The sequence below is a fragment of the Microtus oregoni genome, unplaced genomic scaffold (assembly GCF_018167655.1).
Source record: "Microtus oregoni isolate MIOR12 unplaced genomic scaffold, Mior012 000022F_ref0000154, whole genome shotgun sequence".
Taxonomy (NCBI): Eukaryota; Metazoa; Chordata; class Mammalia; order Rodentia; family Cricetidae; genus Microtus; species Microtus oregoni.
In genome coordinates this window covers 31,956,028-31,980,620 of record NW_024543081.1, presented here as the reverse complement: position 1 = coordinate 31,980,620, position 24,593 = coordinate 31,956,028, and the positions used below count along the sequence as shown (strand labels likewise).

The window sequence follows — 24,593 nt, the reverse complement described above, 5'->3', positions numbered from 1 at the left end:
AGGCATACTGCCATACTAATCAACTAATGAACTATGGAATAGGTCTTTATGTGTAATATATTAATCCATTTGCCATATAAATAAAAAACTACTTTTAATTTAAAGGAGGAAAATAAAATTTCCCAAAAAAAAATTATGCCCTGGGCACCCTGCTGGGAACTCGAGAGACAAAGCCATGAAACTTGGTTTCCACATCTCAGTGGCTTTAGACATAGAAACCTAACCACATACACAATTAATTTCAACATCACCTACAAAAATATGATAATAGTACTGTATGCAGTTACCAGTACCGGGTTAGGAATCTGGGCTGGGAGGGGGAAGGGAGATCTTAAAAAATTCTTAAATTGTTTTGGTGTTTGAGGAAAAGATACTAATTTCTAACATAAATTACATTCTACCGCCGGGCGGTGGTGGCGCACGCCTTTAATCCCAGCACTCGGGAGGCAGAGGCAGGCGGATCTCTGGGAGTTCGAGGCCAGCCTGGTCTACAAGAGCTAGTTCCAGGACAGGAACCAAAAGCTACGGAGAAACCCTGTCTCGAAAAATCAAAAAAAAAAAAATTACATTCTACCTATGAGAGAAAAAAAAAAGGAACGATCATTAGTTTTTTCCTAGTCATTTGAATTTGCCTTCCAGTGAAGAATGCTCTCCTACTAATTTGCTATTTCTTCAATTCCCTTTGGCACACACTATTCTATAGCTAAGCAGCTGCTAGCAAATCACATTTAATATTTAATTGCCTACTTAATTACCGCCTACTCAAATTCACCACCACACTTTAAATGATTCTTCCACTGTCTTCTAATAAGACCCTAAATTGTTTTACATCACTCCCATGTTAACCTGCAATACTCATTCTTACCATAACAGGAAAGAGAGATGGTAGAGCTCCACAGTGAGGTTTCTTCCTCCTCAAACGAACTCACTTTCTTACAGCTACAAACACTACCCAGAAACACTTTCTGCATAAGAGAACAGTTAGCCTGAATCTAAAATTAAGTTCTGTAGTTATCTAATTTAAATTTGGCCTAGGAAGTAAACATAATACACATTTTCCTGCAAATTAAGAAAAGTTCTAGCAAATTTCCTCTTATTACTAGATGACAAGAACATTTAAAAATATTAATTCTCCCATAATATTATGATATATCTTCAACCAGGTTTAGAAAGTACTCCTATATGAAAAAAAAAAAAAAACAGGACAATCCAATCTATCAGAGAGGTTTAATTTACTGACTTTGTGCCATTCTAAGAAACAGTTCCTTCAGGTTCAAAACAGAGATGCGTGTCAATTTAACAATTATAGAGCCATTACCATATCTCAGCTGTCCTGGAGTGGGTGGTTGAGCTTCCAATTTCTCTAAAGGAGAAGAAAAGGTATGGAGCAAGAGTTAGTTACTATTGTACAGCAACAGACTTACAAAAACCAAAGATATATTTGGGTTAGTAGATCAAAATATCCACTTTAAAGAATATTGGTTTGGAGTGAACTACAGGAGTAGGTGCTAAGCAGCTTCAGACACACACTGCGGGTCACACGCTGTGGGTCACGCGCAGGGGCCACATGCCATGGGTCACACACAGGGGCCACACAGTGTGAGTCACGCGCAGGGGCCACACGCAGGTGTCACACGCGGGGGGCTCTCTTTTATTTAGGTCATGGCATCACATGCAGGGAACCCGTTTGCATCATTACAATAGAATCACATTCCAGAAATAATACTTGTCTTTAAATGGAAACTCTGGATGACTTAAATATATACAAACCAATACTGACAGCAGAAAAAAAGACACTCTGATATATTTATATTAGTTGTTTATTTATTTAGAGACAGGCTCTTATTATACAATCCTAGTTGGCCTCTAATCCCCAGTCTTCCTGCCTCCATATTCCAAGTGCTGAAATACCAGCCCTGTGCTACCACGGCCACTTGGAAATTACATCTTAAAAATGCCATTACAACACTGGTTTTACTGGCTTGTACAATGTCCATTTAACAATACACTGAAATTTGAATTTTTTAAAGCTATACTACTAGAATAAGTAGTCTATACACTAAAACAACCAAAAAGGTATAGTTACTATTTAATATAACAAGTCATAATATATTATTTATAATGTATGGCAGGCACTTGATCTTTAGTCAAAAAGCCAAGAGGCAATATGTAATACATGAGAAAGTTTTTCCGAGTATTAACAAAAGTATCATGTCTCGTTACATTTAGAAGAATTTAGGTAAATCTAGGATAATAATTTAAATCAATTTAAAATTATTACAAAATGCAAATAAGCTGGTTCCTCAATCAGAACATCTCAGCATCTGTGAAAATAGGAAAGGTCAACACTTTGCCTTCTCTTTCCTCCCCCAGCCAAGTAGAATGAGTTGGTAGCACAGAGGAGAACCTTATAGGTTTGTTTCCCAGAGGGCTCCTAGGTTGAAAGCTTAGTTTGAGTGCAGCAAATTCAGAGGAGGGACTCTGGGAAGTGACTGGGTCACTGGGGCTCTGGCTTCATCAACAGATTCATCCTTTACAGAGTCGTGAAACTGCGGCATTGTTGGGAGGTGCTGGAAAGTAGGGCGTGGGTCCTAACCGGAAGATACACCTGGAAAGATGCACCTTTGTGCCCAGCACCTTCCGTAACAAGGACGGTAATCCTCCATCTGAGCCTGCACTGCTGTAGAAACCCTATAACCTAACCAGAGTAAAGCAAATATTTCCACTTTAGAGTTCACATTTGCTTCAATCCTAGGATACTCACACTACACACATACAAACACACACCATACCACACCACATAAACAGACATTCATGTACACACACATGCACATCCATACCACACACATACATATCCACATACACACACATACATATCCACACCACACAACATATACACACCATACGCACACCACAGATACAGACACATACACACATATATATGATGTGGGATTCCCCTCTGTATGCTGTGAATACCATTGGTTAATAAAGAATCTGTCTTGGGCCTGAGCAGAGCAGAATAGAGGTAGGTAGAGAACACTAAACTGAATACTGGAAGAAAGGAGGTGAAGTCAGAGACACCATGGAGCCCCGCTGGGAAGAGACATGCCAGAACCTTGCCAGTAAATCACAGCAACATATAATACACAGATTAATAGAAATAAGTTAAATTAAGATGTAAGAGCTAGCCAATAAGAAGCTAGAGCTAATGGACCAAGCAGTTATTTAATTAATACAGTTTCTGTGTGGTTATCTCGAGTCTGGGCAGCCATGAACAAGCAAGCGGTCTCGTACAACACACATGCACACATATACCACACACACCACACACATACAGGAGTCTGGGGTCAGACCGATCATACTATGCCAACATTAGTGTCTTGGACATGTGGTCACTCAACATATGTAGAATATTTTCCCTTATTGGTAAGGCAGTTTTCCTTGGCTTTATATAATGACACATGTTTTACAGAATTATACGTGTGACTTCTAGTATTTAAGATGACACTCATATTTCTAATATCACTTTTGCACTTGAAATCATTACTAATTGCTGAATCTATAAAGTGTCATGATCACCAAGAAAGGGGCTCGAGACCAACAAAAGAAGAGCGGTTGAGTAAAGCCCAGGTTACTCAATTATCTTTGCTGTGTCTTTTATGAGATCACATTTTTCCCTAGTGAAGAAAAATCAATTTTATTTATGAAACCATCAAGCCCTTCCCCTACTTGAAGAAACAATTTTCTGACAGGCAAATTCCCAAAACAATTTATTTCCATGGCAAAAGACTATATGCTCTACTACTGCTTTCAGAAACTAGTAAGTCATATGAATATGTATTCACAGCAAAGTTATTAGTAAAATAAACTACACAAAAGCAAACACAGTAAATATATAGTTATCCAGAGAAGAGAAAATAGCATTTGTTTATAGCTAATCTTCCTTTGTCAAAATGATTTTTACAACAAAATTCATTAATTTTTTTTTTTTTCGCTTTTTTGAGACAGGGTTTCACTGTGGTTTTGGAGCCTGTCCTGGAACTAGCTCTTGTAGACCATGCTGGTCTCGAACTCACAGAGATCCACCTGCCTCTGCCTCCCAAGTGCTGGGATTAAAGGCCTGCACCACCACCGCCAGGCAAAATTCATTAATTTTTTAATCTGGGATTTTCAGTCTGCTAACTTAGACAAATGTACAGCAGATCAATTCCTTATTGGATACTTTAACTAGTTATTGGTGTTTTTAACTTAGGATTTATACCTAAATCTTCAGCGTTCTTCAGAAAAGTCATTTTAAGTGATGCTTCCTTGTGGTGTTATTGAATCCAAAATAAAAGCAAGACATAAATTTAAAGACGGCTCTAAAGCTATAAAATGTCTCCAGGAAAAGTATGCCCGCTGAACCCCACCATGCTGCTTTCCCACCGTTTCTTGGGAAGGAGGTCTCACTTCCCTGACAAGGCTCACTGAAACCGGTGGTCCTCCAGCGTCAGACACTTAAGGGCCGCAGCTACAGGTGCACACTGAACCCAGTTTGCATTTTAGGTCAAACTTGATGAAAATTATTTTATTGTTTTGAGATTTAGATAAAATGTCAGTAAGAAAGAAATTTTAAAACGTTCAAGCTCCAGAGCTGGAGATATGGCTCAGCAGTTAAAAGCACTGGCTGCTCTTCCAGAGGACCTGAGCTCAATTCCCAGCACCCACATGGTGGCTCACAACCACCTGAAATGAGATCTGGTGCTTTCTTCTGGCTGTAGGCATACAAGCAAGCAGAACACTGTGTACATAATAAGTAAATAAATCTGTTTAAAAAAAATTTTTAAGCTCCATCTGTCAATTTCCTTTAAATGATAAGACTCTAGACAAGAATAACAATAAACCTGAATTTACTGTAAGATTTAACCTATATCTCTTCTTTATCATATTTTCCTTTAAGGATAATTTTATCAATATTAATAAAATTTTATGGAATTTTTAGAATAAGCTATACTTGTTGGTATATTTCTTTTCTAATTGTTCTGAAGACATATTTTCGAATCAAAAGACTGTAGTAAGAGAAATATGAGTGAGAAAGCTACAATTTCCATGTTTTAGTTTCCACCATTGAGTTATAAAATGTGTTTACAGCAAGTGGCTCTGGAAAGCAGAAATGTAGTACCACGGCATACAATAACCTTTAATATATTATTAAACAGAAACTATGATTTGTTTTTTTAATGCTGAACACTCAATAAATTAACCACACTTTATATCCTATAACTCTAAGCTTGAAACGACAGTTTGGAAACACCAAGTGTCTGAGTCCAACTCCATTTGCTATTGTGCTCACACCACAAGATAACTCTAAATATAGTGCTGTATTTCAGACTATTGCCGTAAGCATGGAAAAAAAATCAAGAAAAATATTTTTTACATCATTCTTAGTTAGTTTAAGTAGCAAAACAGCTTCCCTCTGCGAGGGCAGATAGCTTCTAGAGTCGGCGCCTGCCTTCTGAACGCTGGCCTCCTCCAGACCCAACCAGCATCTGCCCCAGGGAGGAGAGCGAGCAGCACAAATGAGTCCACTAAGGATCTCATGAGGGAGAACAAGTACAAAACTGGGGCTTTAAACAACACCCAGAGAGCTAAGATTCCAGGCATTATGAATATCTGTTTAGCTCTTAATGGGAACAAAAAATACGATGTGTATGATGAAATTCAACGTTGTATTAAAGAGTACAAAATTCAAACCATGCTGCAGGCAAAATAATTTAGCTAGTTTTATTAGACAGCAAAAAGCCATGCACCAAAAAGGAATTTATAACACTACATAAACGTGGCTAGGCAGCAGCAAGAAACAAAAAATGAACACTCTTTAGAAACAGCAAAGAACTCAATTGATTAGGAGAGTTTAGTTAATAGGGCCTTTTATATAAAGATTTCAAAATCATATTTTAAATACATGCCTTGGGTTAAACCCATGTGGTCCTGTAACTTTATTTAGCTATTAGAAGTGCTTATTGTGAGATCCACATTATATTAGCAGAACTATACACTCCCTAGATCTTCTGGAGGACCTGATGGGCAACGTAAGGCTGGACCGCACCCAGCTTACTAGTACCTAGGAGCTTCTGGGCCAGTGACAGACTGCACAGCTGAAACAGGCACACCCAGTGTGACAAGAAGGCTGCAGTGCTCAACTAGACACTAATTTACTGACCTATTAAACTCGGCCTTAAGTAATAATTACCACACTAAAGATACCATCATTTTATTTTCCTATCTTTCACTTCACAGTACCTGTCTTTTAAGAACCACACATACCACTGGTGTGCAGTTGCTTTTACATATGCAGCTGTGTATGTGCAACAATTACAAATGTCTTGACACAGGCTCCCCCGCTTTTATGCCTGTGAACAGCAGGAAACTATTAGTACATGCAATGCTTCTTTTTTACAGGTTAATTTGGTAAAGCAACAGTGTAACTCTAGGAAAAGTCAGATTCTGCTACTTTTACTTACTGTGGGTATTTAGCTTTCTCTTTTTAAAATAACCATTTAGCCATGTGTGCTTCAAAAGAAAAACTTAAACTGAGCTAGAAAAAAAAATCTACCTATCGTAGAATACCACAAATAGTACACCTGTCTGTGAGTATGGTTGTGTAACCCCAAAGACATTCATTTTAAAATAAAACTGCTTAACATTGAGGAAAGAACAGAGGTTTTTTTCAGTTGGTCGCCACCTTTTCCTCTTTCCACCATCCCTAAAATAAGAGTTCTCCCACAGAAAATGAGTGACGAGAGGAATCTTGGAACTGAAGTTCGTGGTTCTCAGTGGGATGCTGCCTCGCTCTAGAAACAAATTCAGGGCTGCTTAGAATATGACAAAAATGGGAAATGCTATTAGCAGCAGGGGTTCAAAACCGTTTAACAATACCATAAAGTCTGCCACAGCTAAGAACTATCAGGTCTAAAGGCAAGAAGCATGGCCACCAGGAAATGTGGTCTATATTCTCTCTTTGATGATATGAAGATGTAGCCACAGGGATGGTGAGTTGAACCAGTCAGAAAGCTGGTTCACAACCTAGATTCTAGATTTGAATTCCCTTTGATTTAATAAACCTCCAACAGAAAAATAAAGGGCAATTAAAAAAAAAATAACAGCATGTAAATACATAGCACTATCATGACATTGGCTATGCATCAGTATTTCAAACAGAAAGAAAGCTGCAATTAAATACCAGATCCTCTTCAAGTGGTTTTCCCTCTCTCCTAAGATAGAATTTCCCTCAGACATAATTTCAAATGCCTGTCATTTAAAAGAAAATAAGAAATCTGAAGTACCTCACCACCACTCACCATGAAAAAGAAAGTAAAAAATCCATACGGCTCATCCTGATCACCAGATAAAAAGCTACATGGATGGAGGTTGGGGATCACACATCAGATGTGTTTCAAAACTATGTGGCCTCCAGTATGGGGTCAATCTCCATCTCTAACCCTGAACAGATCCACTGTCCTGAAACTGCACTGAACTAAAACTCTGCAGGGCTGATGCAAACGCCTGATGTGACAACAAACAGATGCCAAGTCCTGAACACATTGTCATAGGTGCACAATCGAGAGTCTGAAGTCTCTGCATTCCCAAAGATTCAACAGTGCTCTCCAGGTGTCACACACCTTTCATCCCAGCAGAGACAGGTGGATCTCTGTGAGTGCCAGGCCAACCTGGTCTACAGAGTGAATTCCAGGACAGGCTCCAAAGCTACAAAGAAACCCTGTGGGGGGGGGGGGGGGGGGGGAAGAACTTTGAACCTTTCAATTGTGTTCTCCTTCTCTACTGCATACTGGTAGCTTTTGGAGGGAAACTACCTAAATGTCTGCAAAGAGACGGAATAACTAGGGGCATAACTAGAGACTGAGTTTCCAATGCTGAGCCCCACGTGTGCCCTCCTGTTAGTGCACTTCCCACTCGGCACCGCAGTAACTTCTGGGGATGAGCACCAACAGTCCGCTCTGGAACAGTCTTCCTTTAATGCCCACACGGGGAACAGCCTGCAGAATAACTCAAAACCAAAACTATTCTTCAAAAGATACCAGCATTAAATGTGCATGCTTGCCTGCTTACTTTCTTTTCACACTGCATTAGAATTAACAAAGCAGAACCGAGTAGAGGATTTTACAGGTAAGGAACTAGTGTGCCAATGTGAGTGCAAACGTACACACACAGGCTTGTACAAACGTGCACACACAGGCTTGTGCCTCTGTATTCCTCTGAAGTTCCGGCAACTCGATTTTTGTCCTTGATAAATACTTTCTGAGAAGTATTTAATCCTTAGCCTTACAAAATTTCTTTAACCCATAAAGCCATAAAAATCATTCAGATACTTTTCATCCACTGTACTGCATTGCTGGGCATGGCTAAATGTTAACTCGTTAATGTTGAATGTTAAATAGACTATGGATTGAAACTAGGATAGAGAATATCGATTTTAAACTATTTTTCCCTGTGTGAACTTCAAACATAAACACAAATTCACACAATTCCACCTCTACTATTATATGCAACTGTACAGATAGCAAATCAAAAACCAAGAACAAAACAGCCTTTCACTTCTGGCTTTACCATGAACTTAGAACTTACATAAACTTTTAGACTTTCAAGAGCACATGTCTATATATGGGGGAGGGGGGTGTGCATTGAGATAGGGTGTCGTTTCGTAGCCCAGGGTGGCTTTGAACTAGTAAAGCTCTTGTCTCAGCCTCCTTGTGGAGCATTAAGAAACGAGGCTCCCTGGCTGTTATTTTCTCAGCGTCACAAACTCAATCCCTTCTTTAGTTAAGTGTGCAGTTATTACCTAATCACATCCACAGACCAGGGTTAGATAATGCAAACAATCTCATGACAGTCTAAAATATTAATGCAAAAGGAAAGTTTTTAAGCATTCTATTTTGAACAAGCAAGAAGTCCTGTCAATTAGATGCTTAGCTATTTGCAATAAACATCGGCCAAACAACACTGTCAGATTGTACTGTACCAAAACTATCAGGGGTCTCTGCTGATGATACCTCCTTCGCATGCTTCACAATGACCATCTCGGGTTTGGGAAATCTGCATGCTAAAAATATTCTAAAATCAGAATGCAGTCAAGCAATGGAGTCATTACAATGTGTGCACAAATAAAATATGTTAAGAATTTTTAAGTGCTATATGCTAGTATACAGGCAGTATACTATGCACAGTACTGTATAACTGGATGCAGTATTAAATGCTGCTGTTATAGCCAATGGGGGCTAGGTCTAGCTCCTAGCGGGCAAGGCTCTGGTGTGTCTTAGATCCCCAACACTGAGTAACAATAATAACAACAACAATAATAATAATAGCCAGTAGCAAAAAATTAAAATTGTTCTGTGACCTTAAAGAATTACTTTCCAACCCCCATCACCCAGGAGTACATGTCTATAACCCCAGCACTAAGGCCAGCCTGGACCACAGAGTCAAGTCCCAGGGCAGCCTGAGCTTAGTGAAACCTTTCTTAAGACAGAAAAAGGAAAGGGTGAAGATGAGGCAGGTGCACCCGTGTGGAAGCCAGAGGACAGCTTCTGTCATGTGACACTATACCCAGGCATGATAACTTTATTAAACCTTTATCAAAATGCCATCATCCTGGTCTCAGGTCTCTGACTACGATAATACAAAGCAACCTAACAATCACACTGCATCCTCCTCCTCCCTGTCCTCCTCACTATAACAGTTGGCCTGGGATCAGAAGTGCGCGCTCACACTCAGTTCACACTTTTCATGTCCGTGATGCACCACTTTCATTTTCCCCATCAACTCCTGGCTCATTTGTCCATTCGTTTGATGGTTGTTTGTTGAGACAGGGTTGTAGTGCATTGCCCTGGGTGGCTTAAACCCCTGAGTTCAAAAAACCCTCTTGCCTCATTTTCCCAAGTAGTTACACCTACAGTTATGTGCAGCCATGCTTGATCTTCAATTCCCTATTGGTTATCCTCTCTGTGAAATGTTCCACGGGTTTATCACTAGGAGACCAGAAGAAACACACAGCATGCTCTTCTGTCTGACAGTGAAGAGCAGAATGGATACACAGTAACCAAGTATGAACACCTGTGATGAGATTGGTCACGATCACCACACACATCTGTGTTTATAGAGTGATTTGTGAATTGAGGCGCTCAACAAAATTTGTAGAAAAGTTTGCACTTTATACAATTACTCAAAGTTAAAAATTGCTGCCACGTTTTTGGAGATGACACTATTTAACTAAATCACCATCATTTAAATCCTGGGAACCATATAAAACAGAAACAGCCTAAGCAAATGAAAAATAGATTATTTAATAAATTATGCATAAACTCTACATATGCAAATTAAGAAATTATTTTCCTCAGAAGCTGAATGTTTTCTTTCTAAATTATTCAATTTTACTAGCATTCAACTATCAGCGTAGGCTTTTACTAATCTATGATGAAGCCAAGTTCATCTGTTAAACCTTGCATTTAAAAATAAGGGAATTTTACCACAAATCGGCTAGAAAGTTTTTCAATCTGCCTTTCCACTTATGACTGGAAAACAAAATAAAACCTTAATAGTTATCTTTTTTTAAAAAAAAAAAAACTCATAGAAAATTGTCCCTGGTATCCAAGAGTTACATACACAGAGCTGGCAGAGTGTAAAAACAGACACAGGTAAGTAGAGTGCTGGACCGCACGCACACTGTGACCTTCCTGCGGGAAGAACTGCACTCCTGACAGAGGACAGCCTTCCCGAAGAGCAAGGCTTTGGGCTTAGCCTTAAAACACTGCCCATTGTAAACAAGCGGGAGAGGAGAAATGGGGAGTGATCCCTTCCCATAGATGTAGCCCAACAGTCATGAGACGAGACTAAGTCCGGCAGGCATTTATGCAAAGGGTGAGGAAGGCAGAGTGACACACAACAGGTCTCACAGCTAAAGCTGGGTGTGGGAGCAGATGCATAGCAGGGCCAGAGGTCAGGCTGGAACAAGGTACTGAAATCCACTTTGGTTGAGGAGTGGTAGGGACATGCACTGGGTGTCAGTGCCCAAACAAAAGGGAAAGGACATCGGCACGAGAAGGCAACAGCAGTGCTGGTGACAACAGAATCAGTGACTAGAAAAGAGCTCTATTAACACTAATAGGAGTCACGGCTCCCGGTCCTTCTACCCACTCTTCTGCACTACTACTGACGGCTCAGTCACTCACTCCCAGCACCCTGAACAGTCACGGACATCTGCATGAACCACCACCTGACAGAGGAAGCAGCTTCTCTGACTAAGGCTGGGGGCAGCATATATACAGATAAATATTTAGAAAAAAGTTTGATAACATGACCACTTAGCAAAACAATATCAATAAGTTCTCCCCATGGGCCTATGGCTTCTCAAGACTTGGATTTTCAGTGTTTTCAGTGCCAGGCATGACTTCAATCCTGGGGAGCAGGCCTCAAATCCAATCAAGAGAGTGGTTGGTTACCCTATAAACTGTCTTGCCTTTATTGCAGCTGTAGGCACATCTTGACTGGCAGGTCAGTGTTGCAGCATGCAGTACTGGGTAAGACCACTGATGTCTCTCCTCCCTCCCATGCCCCAGCAGCCTACACAGCACCTTCTAGCACCAGGAAAGCTAGCCAGAGGGAGAGAGAATTCTCTGGTCAGCTCAAGGATTGATTTCACCAAGTCCTACAACCAATGTGGTATCTTCAGCAACAGAGTCTTACAACCTAGTCGTGATGGGTAACATAGCAGGAACAGTAGCAACAGCCGCTACTGTATGGATGACTCCGGGGCCTCCCTGGCCAGTAACTCATAGGGCAACGACCTGTACACAGCACTGAGATTTTCACTAATAAACTGTCTCCTGGGAGCAATACTGTTCATTCGTGGTACCCCTGTTCAAATGTCCTCCCCCCCCCTTTTAATTGTATTTTTAATTAGTTTACAAACTAGTAGGGTCTCTAAGATTTCTTCAAAAATCCTTAGTCTTGGTTAACCCTTCGCCAATACCTCTTCTCCTCTGGTGTTCTAGTTTATAGGAAATGCACACCAAAGTGCTCTGATCGCAGTGAACACTGGCTGTACAATACAAGCTTCAGCTGCCTGCAGGCCTAAGAGAGGGCTCTCAGCAGCCATGGTCTGGGGGAGCAGAGGAGGCTGCAGCTGGAGAATACTGATTTACCTAAGGCTCTAGACTCTGCCCAGAACCGTCTACTGTCAACAGCCCCGCTTCACAGAAGCGAGACTAAGAACTCCCCACCACCTCAGAACAATGAAGAAGGGTCACCCCAACTTCTAGAACTCTCCCCAGGGGCATCTGAGTCTTCTCTTCAGATTTTATTATACCAAAATTGTATTCCTTTCCCTGCTGAAGCTGGGCCTGGGTCTCCCTTTCTCTCCTACGGTAAGGACTGCAGCAACAGAACCCGATACACTTCTTGCCTGTTATTCTTTGTCGCACAGACTGCTTCCCAAGGTTCTGTAACCTATGACTGAGACAACAGCGCTCCATCCCAGGAATTCAATTCCTAATGATCCACGGAAGGGAAAAAAAATATTTATTGAACAATACTTAAAAGTCTGTAAATGTGAGCTTATACCAAAAAATTCTGAGTAATCAAAAATAAGTGCAGAAATCACAGGAGGAGAACAGCACTTTTAAAAGGCAGATGAAAATGCTCTGTGTCTGGAGATATTCCCTGACGAAATGCTTGACTGGGGAGTATGTTCTAGGCAACAACAGGAAATAAAATAAAATAAAAAAGTAATCCAGCCGTGCATCACTTAATAGGGGCACATCTGAGAAAAGTACTGTCAGGAAATTCCAGTCGTGCAAACGTCACCGAGTGTATTTAAACAATGATCCTGTCGCCAGGCAATTCCGAGTTTCTGGAGCACCATGGTATATGTGGTTCACCACGGCCACGGTTTGAGCATAGCCTGACTGATTTCCAAAGATGCGATGGGCCCTAGGGTAGTGCTGCTGAGGGTGACAGAATCTCTCTCTACAAGGCCTAGTAATTCCTTAGGTCCTTGGGGATAGGCCCTAGAAAGGGACTATGGGAACCTATGAGATCCAGGGTCAGTCTGTCTCTCATGCACATCCTTCCTCCCCTGCCCCTGACTTCGTGTATGGAGACTGTACCACTTACGCCTCTACCCATCTGCTAATGGCTTCCACAGGATTCCCACGCTGCTGTCTGCACCATGAAGGAATGCAATCACGAGGCATCTGCAGGGCTTGAACAGTTAGGCTTCTCAAGACTCTGCCTCCAAAACTCCAAGGTAAGTTCTATGTTGTAATAAAATCAGCTGTCTCAAGTATTCACTACAGCAGTACAAACCTGGCATTGGGCACAGCATCAGAATGTGGCCTCTGTTATACATTATTCATGCTTTGTAGCTACAAAACCATATTAACAGGTCATGTTTCCTTTGAAGGAAACCCCTTCAAAGCAGAAAAAAAAATTCTAGGATAATTTCTTTAACATATAAGACCATTTGCACATGCAAATCTAAAATTCTACCACTTTGTAAAATGTACCACATGTTACAGCATAGTGATGATACTTGTTTACACTGCTCAACTCAGATGCACCTACACTTACTATCTGTATGGCTTCAATTTCCTACTACCTTAAAAAACAAATGAACAAAAAAAAAAGTTCTAACCTTTGTTATTTAAAATACAGTCCCTGAACCTGTAAAACATGGAAATCCCTGGGAACTCCCGAGGAAGTGTAAAGCCTTTAAACCTACTGAGACAGACTCTTCATTTATATCCTATTTTCAGATAACATACATATAATAAACGCTGTGAAAGCCAGTCTCCTTTCCATGGAAATACCGAGAGCTACAAGAAACATTATCCATGTCTATAATGAAATAAGACTAAAGTCAGTTCACATTTAAATCTTATTTCAGACCCCTAAGAGAACGGCAGTCCAGGGCAAGCAACTGGAACCTTGTCAAGAGCCTACAAGGGCAGAGGAGACATTAGCAGTTGTTTGCCTGAGATGGATGAAACCATACACCATTAAAAGAGTCCAGCTAGAGCAGATGGAGAGCAGGCAAGGCAGCGTGAAGGCTGATGGGAGTGCAGAGATGCTAGGAGTCTGCCTGCATCTCCTTGAAGATTTCTACTCAAAATTATCCACAATGAACCAACCCAAAGTGTTCCTGACGATGGTTGCCCATAACATATAGTGTAACTCCACTACACCGTGCTTCTGACTGCCACTCAAGGCCAACAAATAAGGCTCAAATCCAGGACTACTAGTCCCATTTCCCCATCTTCCTGGGAACAGAGAGCTATGCGAATTCATGCCTTCCAACCAAAGGGCACCTGATGCCCCAGAAATTTACTTCTACAGCTTCTGAGTCTGAACTGCTCATAGCTGATAATTTATCTACATACAAACTAGACATTGCTCAGTTTTCCTGCATATGGTGCAAATGTAAACGCTGGCAAATCCCACTCTGCCTCTAAGCTTCTCACCAAGAACAGATCCACCTGCTGAACAGCCACACATTCTCTACAGAACGCTGCCAATGAGTGCGACTCGTTTACATGTGAAATTTAAGTTTTTTCATAATGGAAATTCTTAATTACTTTTCAGTTTTCCTCAAACAGAGTAGATTGCTGAGATTACAGCAATGGGAGATGACCCTCTAGAAGGCTGCCTACAAGGTCACTTCTATTGCTGGTTCTAGGAAAAATGTTAAAATGTCATCCTGCTAAGAAGCCATGTTTCGAAGGATAGCACAATTTGCAAATAAATTGAGGGTCGGAAAGGGGTGGAGACAGAGAAAGGCAAGATATCTGAATTTACACAGCTTGGAAATTACGTCTGTGATGAACTAGAATCCTACTCAGGAGCCACCTGTGGCAATGAGCCCCATGGGGTAAAATCTAGCCTCACAGCAACCTTCTGTACCCCAAGTTCCCTTTACAGAGTCAAACCCTTCCTTATCTGTGTTTCCTTTTTCGCCAACTAAATTTGGCCGCTCCCCGTGTGACCATCATAAACGACTTCTGAAACAGACACTGCTCCCTCTTGTTCTTAACGCCAAGGGACACCCCCACCCAGTGCTCCTCTCACCATCTGAACTGCCCGATCACCCACTCGTCTGAAATGCTCTCTTCCTTACTTAGCTTTCAAATCACATTACTGCTATTTTTCCATCTCCGTCTAGACATCCGTAGCCATCTACTTCTGGTTTTCCTTCCTCTCCCCATCCAGGAAGCACTGGTGCATCTCAGAACGACCTCCTAAGAGCTTCTCCTTTCACTCCACTCACTTTGAATGCTAGTGCCCACTGAATAGCTCTCCGTAATTATCTCACAGGCGCACAGTTTACAGAAGGCTGTGAATGAACTCAAACACTAGTGTCCAGACTTCTCCAAACTTCTACCCAATCTTATTAACTACGCTGCACACTGAGGTCCCTTACTGACAAAGTAATGATGCCTTGTGTGTGTGTATTGAATATGTATTTGTGCACAAATACAGAAAAGGGTTAAGTTATGGTACCAGCTGGGTATGGTAATGCAGGCCTACAATGCCAGCACTTAGGAGTTTGAGGCGACCCTACCTCCAAAACACAAGCAAACATACAAAAGAGATAACACTGGCAAGTATTGATTTTAGTTATTATTTTTGGATATTTGTATATTCATCCCAGTATAAATATTCAAAAAGGAAGAATAAGAATTGAAGTTTTAAACCCAGGCAAAGCAGGGTTATAACTCAAATAGGACATGCAGCTTGAAAGATCTTGGACAAAGTACCCTTAGCCTCTGTTTGTCGATCTAAAAACAAAAGAAAACATCCTCCAAGAATAGTAAACAGGGTAAGTACATGAAAATTCAGTTCAGTGTATCTAGCAGCTACCCAGTAACCTACACACAGCAGTAGTGAAGACATGCCTATAACAGCAATCCCTGTAACAATAATACACAACAAAAACCCAGAAGTTACCTGACAAAATTCCAGACTGACTTTTAAATTACAGATTTTTTTAACATGCTAAACAGTCTGTCCTCAAATTCAGAAGGAAAACAGGAAATCTGATCTAAGCCAAGAACATCATTCTAACTTAAATTTCTAGCAGCTTAAAGATTCATAAAAAGACAACTACTTTTTGAGTGTTTAGAACAATGATAATCCAGCCATATCCTAGATGTTATTAATAAAAACACTCCCAAGGAAATCTTCACTGAGAAAGCTGAGGCTGGATCTATAACCAGGTGATGGATGTCACTGGCTGCCTGGAAAGAGTATTGGTCCCTGAAGTATCAATCAGAATTAAACCTTCTGTTGGGGGGGGGGGGGGGGCATGGAGGGACACGGGTTTTATTTTACTAATAAAAGAAAAATAAATTATAAGCACTGTGGAATGGTAACAAATAACAGAATGGCACACAGTGGAAACACCAGAAGCACACCTCCTCACAGAGCAGGAAAGAGTCACCAGGAATGAATGAGAACAGAGCAGAATGTGTGAGTGCCCTGAGGGGTCGGGAGTGGAGGGGGGTAAAAAGCAGGCTAAGCCCAACATACTTCACTCTCACTACGACTGTCTAAAAACCTAAAACAGCTGTGTTACGCAGGCATTTGGTGTACAAATAGAAGTAGGCTCAGAGAAAGTCATCATACCAAACTGCAGTATGGAAGGCCTCTGGCATTTAGTGGAAGGTACGTTGTACACATTCTCACACTTTATCTCAGGCAGAGAAGGGAGTATGTTCAAATGTAGCACATCAAAAGTCAGAAGAATAAATGTTTCATAGTTTCCCTGCAAATTCTTTTTACAAGAACCTCACATTAATTGGACTGTTTGAGGTGATTTTTAACATGTAACTACTTGTTACATGATTATGTGCCTTAAAGAAGATATAAAGCAGTAAGCGAAAGACATGACTGAAATCCTATAACGCTACCTACTAATTAATTCAACTGACTAGAATAATATGTTAATAAAATCTGCACTCAGGGATTTGGTCTGTTTGTTCCAGTGATTTTATAAGCAGGCACGCCACAGGAAAGCAGACAAGAATGTGATTATGCAAACATCACTATTTTTAGAAAAACTAAATCTCAACTAAGAATGACTTAATATGAAGTCATACCCAACATTCAAGATCATGCAACTTCTTTCAGTTCCATGCGATCCTATTCATGATCCTATAAATCACTGGCTTTATAGTGTTCCAATTCTCCTACCCACATATTTGTTCATTAAAAACTTGCTTGCCATAACTGCTATAGAAGAAGAAGAGGAGAAGGAGGAGGAGGAGGAGAAAACACCAAATAGTAAATCAAAGAAGGGTGACACTTGATTTATTTGAAAGCCATACTTTCTAACTTGCTAATGTTTTGAATTTAGTTAAATGAAGAAACAACATAATCAAGGAAAGTAGTTATCAATAAAGTTCATTGATCAGACAGATGACAAGTTTACTAATTAGGTTAAGAATTATCCCCAGGACACAAATCGCTGTCAAACAAAACAGTGAAGTCGGGGCAGTGGCATGTGGCGAGTAGCAAACTTGAAGCTAATGAGAGGAGAGACAAGTCCCAACAGCTAAAGAAACCATTTCAACATTTCATATAAATGACGTCTCTCAGACAGATTTTGATAAGCCTCTTTCTGCAAGGCTCCACATTCCCTACCATCCAAGAAACATTTAGCTACACTTAGAGACATTTTTGGCCAACATAGCTAGGAGAGTGTGGAAGGAGGCCACCAGCAAATAAATGGTAGGCACAGAGAGGAGGGCTGTTTAATATCCTATGAGACAGCCCCCAAAGCAAAGAATTACCCAGCCCAAAATGCCAACACCTAGAAAGTGGTAAATCCTGATAGAAAGAGAGGAACACTGTGCATCTCAGCAGCTAAAAAGAATCACTGTAGCAGCACCTGGTATGGGAACCAATGTTCAAAAGGGTTATACCCTATAAAAAACTAACACAATGATCTGTAAAACCTTCAACAGGAAATTCATTTAATATACAGATACAAAGAAACTAAAATATTTGGCAGAATCACTCGCATAAAATACTAAGTTCTCTTTCCTTGAATGTGGAATGAACCCTAGAGATGTGCTTTCTTGATCAACAGCATGCAGCAAGGAGGGCAGTGAGGGCTTTCGAGACTAGATCATGACAAGTCTGGAGGAAGCTGGATCAGGGGCCTCAAAGATGTCCACAGACTTATCATCCAACCTTTGAGTATGCTACCTATATAGTAAAGGGACTTTACAAGTGTAATTTAAGATTTTAAGGGGAGATTATTCTGAATTATCTAGTTGAGTCCTAAATGTTGTCACAAGCTTTATAAAGGGGCATGTGCAATGAGGCCTGTCCAGGGCATAATAATTGCTAATTGAAAACTAAATGTAGTCACAAGAGTCCCTACAAAGGGAAGGCACAAAACACAACAACAAAAACAAAAACAAAACAAAAGTCACCTAAAGCAGAGATCAAGAGATGGGGCCAAGAGCCAAGGAATGCTAAAAGCTGGAAGAAAAAAGGAACAGATTCTCCCCGGAGACTCCAGAAGGACTGGACCTTGCTGACAAACACCCTTCAAGACTCACTTTGGATACTGAGTTGCCAAAACTCTAGAAGAGTAACAGTGTGTTGTTTTAAGCAGGAATGGGTGCTAACTTGGCACAGCAGCAATGAAAACTGACACAAAGTTTTACAGCTTCTCTTATCCATCTTGAACATTTCCTCTAGGAGCTCTAACCTGTTACCTAAATGCTGCCGCCATTCTGAATATACCACTCACGTGACTGAGGAAACCTGTCTCTGCCTGAGTCAGCAGTTCTAATTGGCCCAGCCCCCTGAGAGTAAACCCTTTTTGGACCCTCTGGTTAGCCACTTCTGCCCTCTTGCTGAGTCCAGTTGGGGCTATGCCTCCTGCATTTCTCCTTTATTATCTCAACTAAGACACTGAAAAGTCTTTATTCCTGTGTCTTAATTGGCATAGGAAGTGCTTTTTTTCTCTTAGAGCAAAAGCTGAGACCATTCTAATCTATCCCAGAGGCTAGGATGTTAGCATAACTGCTTCTTTCTCATATGATCCTGAAGAACAGACTCTGGAGAATAGGGAGAGAGTTTTTAAAGGGACAAGACCCCTAGGAGAACAATCTCCAAGACAAAACTTGATCGTGTATAAGGACGCTAGAATCCAGCCCAAGAGAAGCCAGAATTTTATTGTGTCAAAGGCCCTTTAGGTTACTTGCCAGCACTTCAAACAGAGGCTTGGCCTACCTTAAATAAACAATCACAAAAGGGGAGGAGTGAAGACATACAGTTTAGAATTATCTAAGTAACATGGAGTGGAGTACGTAAAAGTACGTAAAAGTACACAATTACTGTTTACACAAAGAAACAAAAATTGTAAGCTAATGTGTCTCCTGTTGTCAGAAAAACTGCACTATTCACCTTGAAATATTTTTTTTTCTTTTCAGAGTAAAACATAAACACAGTCCCTCCCTACCACAAAATATACAGTCAAGTTTGCCCCATTTGGGGAAACCGCAGGGGTCAGCACATCCTAGGAAAACCACCTACTTAATTATGGTATCCCCTCAGCCAGGTAAGTGTCAACTTGGTATATCTTATTTGCCATATAAAAAAAATATTTTTTAAAGTTTTGAATACATTTAACAATAATATTCCCTAAGAAGCTTTTTTCAAATCTCGTCTCTTATGGTATCTCTCCCAAAGCCAGCTCTTGTCTTACATAACTCTACAGTAACTGTTCGTTAAACCTCAGTAAGTATGGCAATCAGCCTCCAGCATGACCTCATTGGCTCCCAATCACTGATGTTATATTCACATCCTGTAGAGGACCCTCCTACAAGGTACCACAGTATACAAGAGCTGTTACTCCTAAGACTGCACTATAAAAGACTGGCTTCCAGACATCCTTCCTTCCCTGAGCACCCATCTTGACTCTTCTATCACCCACCTCTCCAGGAATTCTACCTTGAAAGCTACCTACCCTGTAGAAAGGTCCATGTAACAAAGAATCAACAATGCCAGCCAGTAGCCATGTGAGTCCTGCTGGGAGGGAATGCCCGAGCCAAGATCTCAAAAAGCCAAAAGCTTGATTTCCATATCATGAAACACTAAGAATAAGAAAAACCCAAGTCAGTGGCTCCAGGAATCCAGAACTGTGAAGGAAACTGTGAGAGGCTTGCTCTGTGTTTCTGCATAACTTGTTTTCCAGTATCAGGTAACAACTAATACAGTGACTGTTACCTTGGTTCAAAAGCAAAAAAAAAAAAAAAAAAAAAAAAAAAATGCAAACAGAAATGTTATAAACAAAAATGAGGAAGAAGAAAGACTGCTTCAAAAATCTTGGCTTAAAAAGCCGGGCGGTGGTGATGCACGCCTTTAATGCCAGCACTCGGGAGGCAGAGGCAGGTGAATCTCTGTGAGTTCGAGGCCAGCCTGGTCTACAAGAGCTAGTTCCAGGACAGGAACCAAAAAAGCTACAGAGAAACCCTGTCTCGAAAATAAAAAATAAAAAAAAAATCTTGGCTAAAGCTAAAAGGCAACTGTAACAACTTCGGCTTGTCATCAGTCCTACCAAAGAGCCATAGGCAGAATGCAGCCCCCTTCTGGGAGAGAGAGCCAGGTGTGGAGGTCAGAGTGCGACATAAACTTCTTCAAATTGGGAAAGAAATCAGCTTGTAATTTTAAAATCAATACAACCCAACTCACTTAAGCAACCCCGCAAAGTCAGCCTCACGGCTGTGAACTGATTCTGAAGAGCTGCTATCTTCTCACAAGTCCTACCACAAGCCTGCTGTGGCACATGAGAAAGATAAGGACCAAGTGCCAAATTTCAGCTGATCTCACGACCCATCTCAAAGAAAGATGATTTTTTTTTCTTTCTGTAATGTTTCATCAAAGTCAGAACACTTCCTTGGATTATCTAAGCACCTTCCCAAGGGCACACAGGCTTTCTATAGTAAGAAACAGCCCTTTCAAGTGACTGGATGTCATTAGAAAGGGCAGCTAGTACTCATATATTTAATACATTAGTACATTAGATAGCATTTTAAAACATCATGAAGACGGGTGAGAGGCGCTGCTGCCAGGCCAAAGGGCTGGGTGTGATCTCATTGGGAGGAAAGACGGGATGACTCCCACTACATTGTCCTCTGGCCTCCAAAAGCATAAAGAGGCACACTCACATACAAAAATAAGAGATTAAAATATAATTAAAAATTAAGAAGAAACACTGGGAAAGCAAAGAAAAACATGAGAGGTTTTCTTTTGGGGGGGGGAAGCTACATCGATTTCAGCAATAGCATACATGAGCTGCACGCATTCCCAATGCAGTAAGACCCTTAGTGATTGATCAAAAGTAACTTACTAAGTAAGTCCAGCTGTTCTCATAACTACATGTACTGGTGATGGAAACTGTAAGTGAGCACCGAGGGGGGGGGGGGCTAAAAATTAATGCAGCAGCACCTCTAAGTGTCACTTAACTCAAAAGGCAATGATTTAGTCAGGAGCATCCACAAAAACAGCTGGGCAAACGCCAAAGTCCTCTGGCCTATAAACAGGGAGCATTCACCCACCACATCCTTTCCTAGATATTCACCCTTTTCTGCTGAACAAACACATTTACATTACCAATGGCATCCTCAAATAACTTAGGTCATTAGACTTTATTGATGCTAATGACCTCCATGGACTTGAGTTTCTAGGTTCTTCCAAGGATATCTAAAACCATCTTAGATTTAAAGGTACTACCTTCGTTAGACAATGTGGCACTCCTACCTGATACGCTGCCAGCATGTGCAAAAATAGTAACGCATGAGATAAAACTGAGCAGGTTAGGTATTGTGGAATATGCTTTTCAATAACGGCTATAAAATTATAGTCGCAGGGTCCTGTCTTACAACATAACATGTTGACAATGTAGAATTTCCAAGATCTTGCTTTAGAAAAGGGAAACTGAATGTTGACATAGTCTTGCCTGAGTGACAAAATTTGACCTTCTAAGACATGACGATCTATATTGCTTTTCAAAGAACATATTTTAAGCCACACATAGCGAACACACATAGACTAAAAATGTGCTAGTATTCAGTATGACTTCCTGTAATACTGTGATTCACCAACTGAATTGATTGGGATGCTGCATTTTCCTGTAAAAAGCATTGTGGGTAAGCAATGCTTGAAATTATCCACTACTTTATATTAGTTCACAATCCCCTAAACTGAGAAAAAAAATTAAAGTAGTTAAAGGGTATAACTAATAAAAAAAGTTTCTTAAGTAATAAAGGTAAGGTATGTTAATATGAGGTAAAACTCACTTTCCTCTCAGGCACAGGCCAATGGACAAACTTTTAAGGGGCCTGAAAGACACATTCCAAATACATGCACTCCACACTTCAAAACGTATGGAATGCTTATACATTGTACAGTGCCAACTTCAACTATCTAAAAACTTTCCGACACATTCGAGCGTGATATAAAACAGTAGTGTGTTCTGTGTATACAACAGAATTTTATGTAGCAAAAATATATTTTAAGACTTAATCCATTTTTGTCTTTGCATTTTTTGAGTCTTTTTCTGAACTTTTGGCCTTTTCACCTACACTCAAATCTGACCTACCACATTCCGCTCTCGTCTTAAAAATATCCTATCTTAACGTGTCTGTTTAAAAATAGCTGTCCCTTCATCCTTTCCCAATTATTTTTAAGTAGACGCGTGCTCTTCATTGTCAAGCCACAGATTCCCTAACTTCAGCCACCCCAGAACTCCCTTATTCTTTCCAACTCGAAGGAAACAAAAACTGGAGTTCAATTCGAATCTCCAGGCTTCCAGGACACACATAGTGGCTGGCTCGATACATTCTTTCCATTCCGCGAAAAGATTTCCTTGGGCCGGTCCACAACCAGATGCAACAATGCACACCCTAGAGCATCCCTGACTCGGGAAGTTACACCCCTTTTGGGGGGGACATCCACGCACCTTCAAGAAAGTTTCTTCTTGCCTGCTCAGTTCGTAGCCCTTTCTTAGAGCAGGCAGGGCATGCCACCTGCATGGGTGCATGTTTCAGGAAGACACTAAAGGCTTAAGGAATGGAGGGCCGGAGAGAGGAGGCACACGGGACAAACCAAAACACAATCCCAAGAGTCAGCAGGCATTTCAGGCTGAAGCTCCCGAATTCCATGGCTAGGGAGGCCCCAGCCAGGCTTGGCCCCAGCTGCCTGGCACGACCCGTGAGTGTGCGTGTGCGTGTCCTACCTGCCTTAGGGACACTTAGGTGGTGGAAAGTTTCCCCTTTCGGTCGGTCCCAGGCGCGAGGCCAGCGGGTGGGGAGGCGACAGGGGTCCAAGAACGAGGTCTTCCCAGGCGGCCCCACCCGCTTACCTTGGGCGATGGCAATGGACTCGAAGCGGTGCAGCTCTTTGAGCAAGCAGCTCCTCTCGGTGGAGTGCAGACTGTAGATGAAATCGCGCGCGCCTTGCGCAGTGTTCAGGGCCTCCATGGGCTCCTTCTTGGGGTGGGTGCCCAGGAGCCGGGGACCGCCGGGGACCCCGAGCGCCAGCAGTCCCCGGCCGCAGCCGCACCAGGACGGCGGGCGGGGCGCGGCGGCAGGGCCCGGCCTCAGGCTGCGCACCGTCCGGCTCCCCAGCAGCGGCAGCAGCCGGGACATGGCGTTGGAGCGCGACCCCCGCGACAGTCCCCGGCTTCGGACGCAGCTGGACAGAGGCTCAGGAGCTGGGCTCAGCCCCGCCCCGCCCCGGCTCCTCCAGACGCACGGCCCGGGCACCGGGCACCATGCACTCGGCGGGCCCGCACGGCAACCGCCTCCCTTGCCGTGCCAGCCCCGCTTCCCGCAGGCCCTGAGCCCGGAAAAACTTTCTGTGCGGCAGCCGGGCCGGGAGCTCGGAGCGGGGAGGGCGGTGCGAGCGGGCGGGCGCCTCCCGGTTGAGGAGCGGCGGCGCGGGCGGGCGGGAGGGCTCAGCGAGCGTGTCTGATCTTCCAGAGGGATGAGTCACCGCGCGCCGCCCTCCTTCGGCGCCGCCCTCCGCCGCCGGCCGCTTTCCCACCCTCTGGCCTCTCGCTGTCCCCGCTCGGTAGGGCTGCGGCGCCCTCAAAGCAACCGCGCCGTCAATCAGACCGGAGCCGCAGCCGCCACCCCTAGCGGTGGAGCGCGGGATAGCAGGGCGGGGCGGCGGAGAGGAGGCGGGGCTTGGGCGGAGCCACGCAGGCGCAAAGTCTCCCTAGAGGAACCTTACCCTGGAGTCTCCGCCCACTCCCTTGCGTAGAGAGGGAAGACAGGGGCTCGTACCCGAATTGGTGGTGTCTGCTTTTGTTAAATGCACAGCAGGGAAGAGCAGAGTTTAGGACCCGCGGTCGGCGCGGTGCTACGGCTGCCGCGCGTCTCTCTGCAGCATCTCTCTAAATCCGGAGCTTGAATGACCCTGGTGGAGCAGCGGGGCGGCTAAGAGCCTCGTGGGGTCACCGCACCTGCCCAGGCCTGTGGGAAATGGAGCACAAAGAGCCGCGCCCTTTGCGGAGTGGGTGCCCA

General features: G+C 42.4%; 1 protein-coding gene and 1 pseudogene across 2 annotated transcripts in view; both read right to left on the bottom strand.

Moving 5' to 3' along the window:
* Positions 1–24,112, bottom strand: part of Tmem65 (transmembrane protein 65) — a 35,441-nt gene extending 11,329 nt beyond the window's left edge. The window contains exons 1-3 of one of the 2 annotated variants that reach the window (XM_041672332.1): positions 23,429–24,112; positions 9,020–9,100; positions 1,319–1,363 (exon numbers count right to left, since the gene is read on the bottom strand). In XM_041672332.1, the coding sequence (XP_041528266.1) occupies positions 1,319–1,363; positions 9,020–9,100; positions 23,429–23,714 (412 nt within the window). In that variant the 5' untranslated portion in view covers positions 23,715–24,112. The remainder of the gene's footprint in view (positions 1–1,318; positions 1,364–9,019; positions 9,101–23,428) is intronic. The other variant, XM_041672333.1, reaches the window with a different exon arrangement.
* LOC121461566 lies at positions 19,494–19,632 on the bottom strand (annotated as a pseudogene).
* Positions 24,113–24,593: the final 481 nt, after the last annotated feature.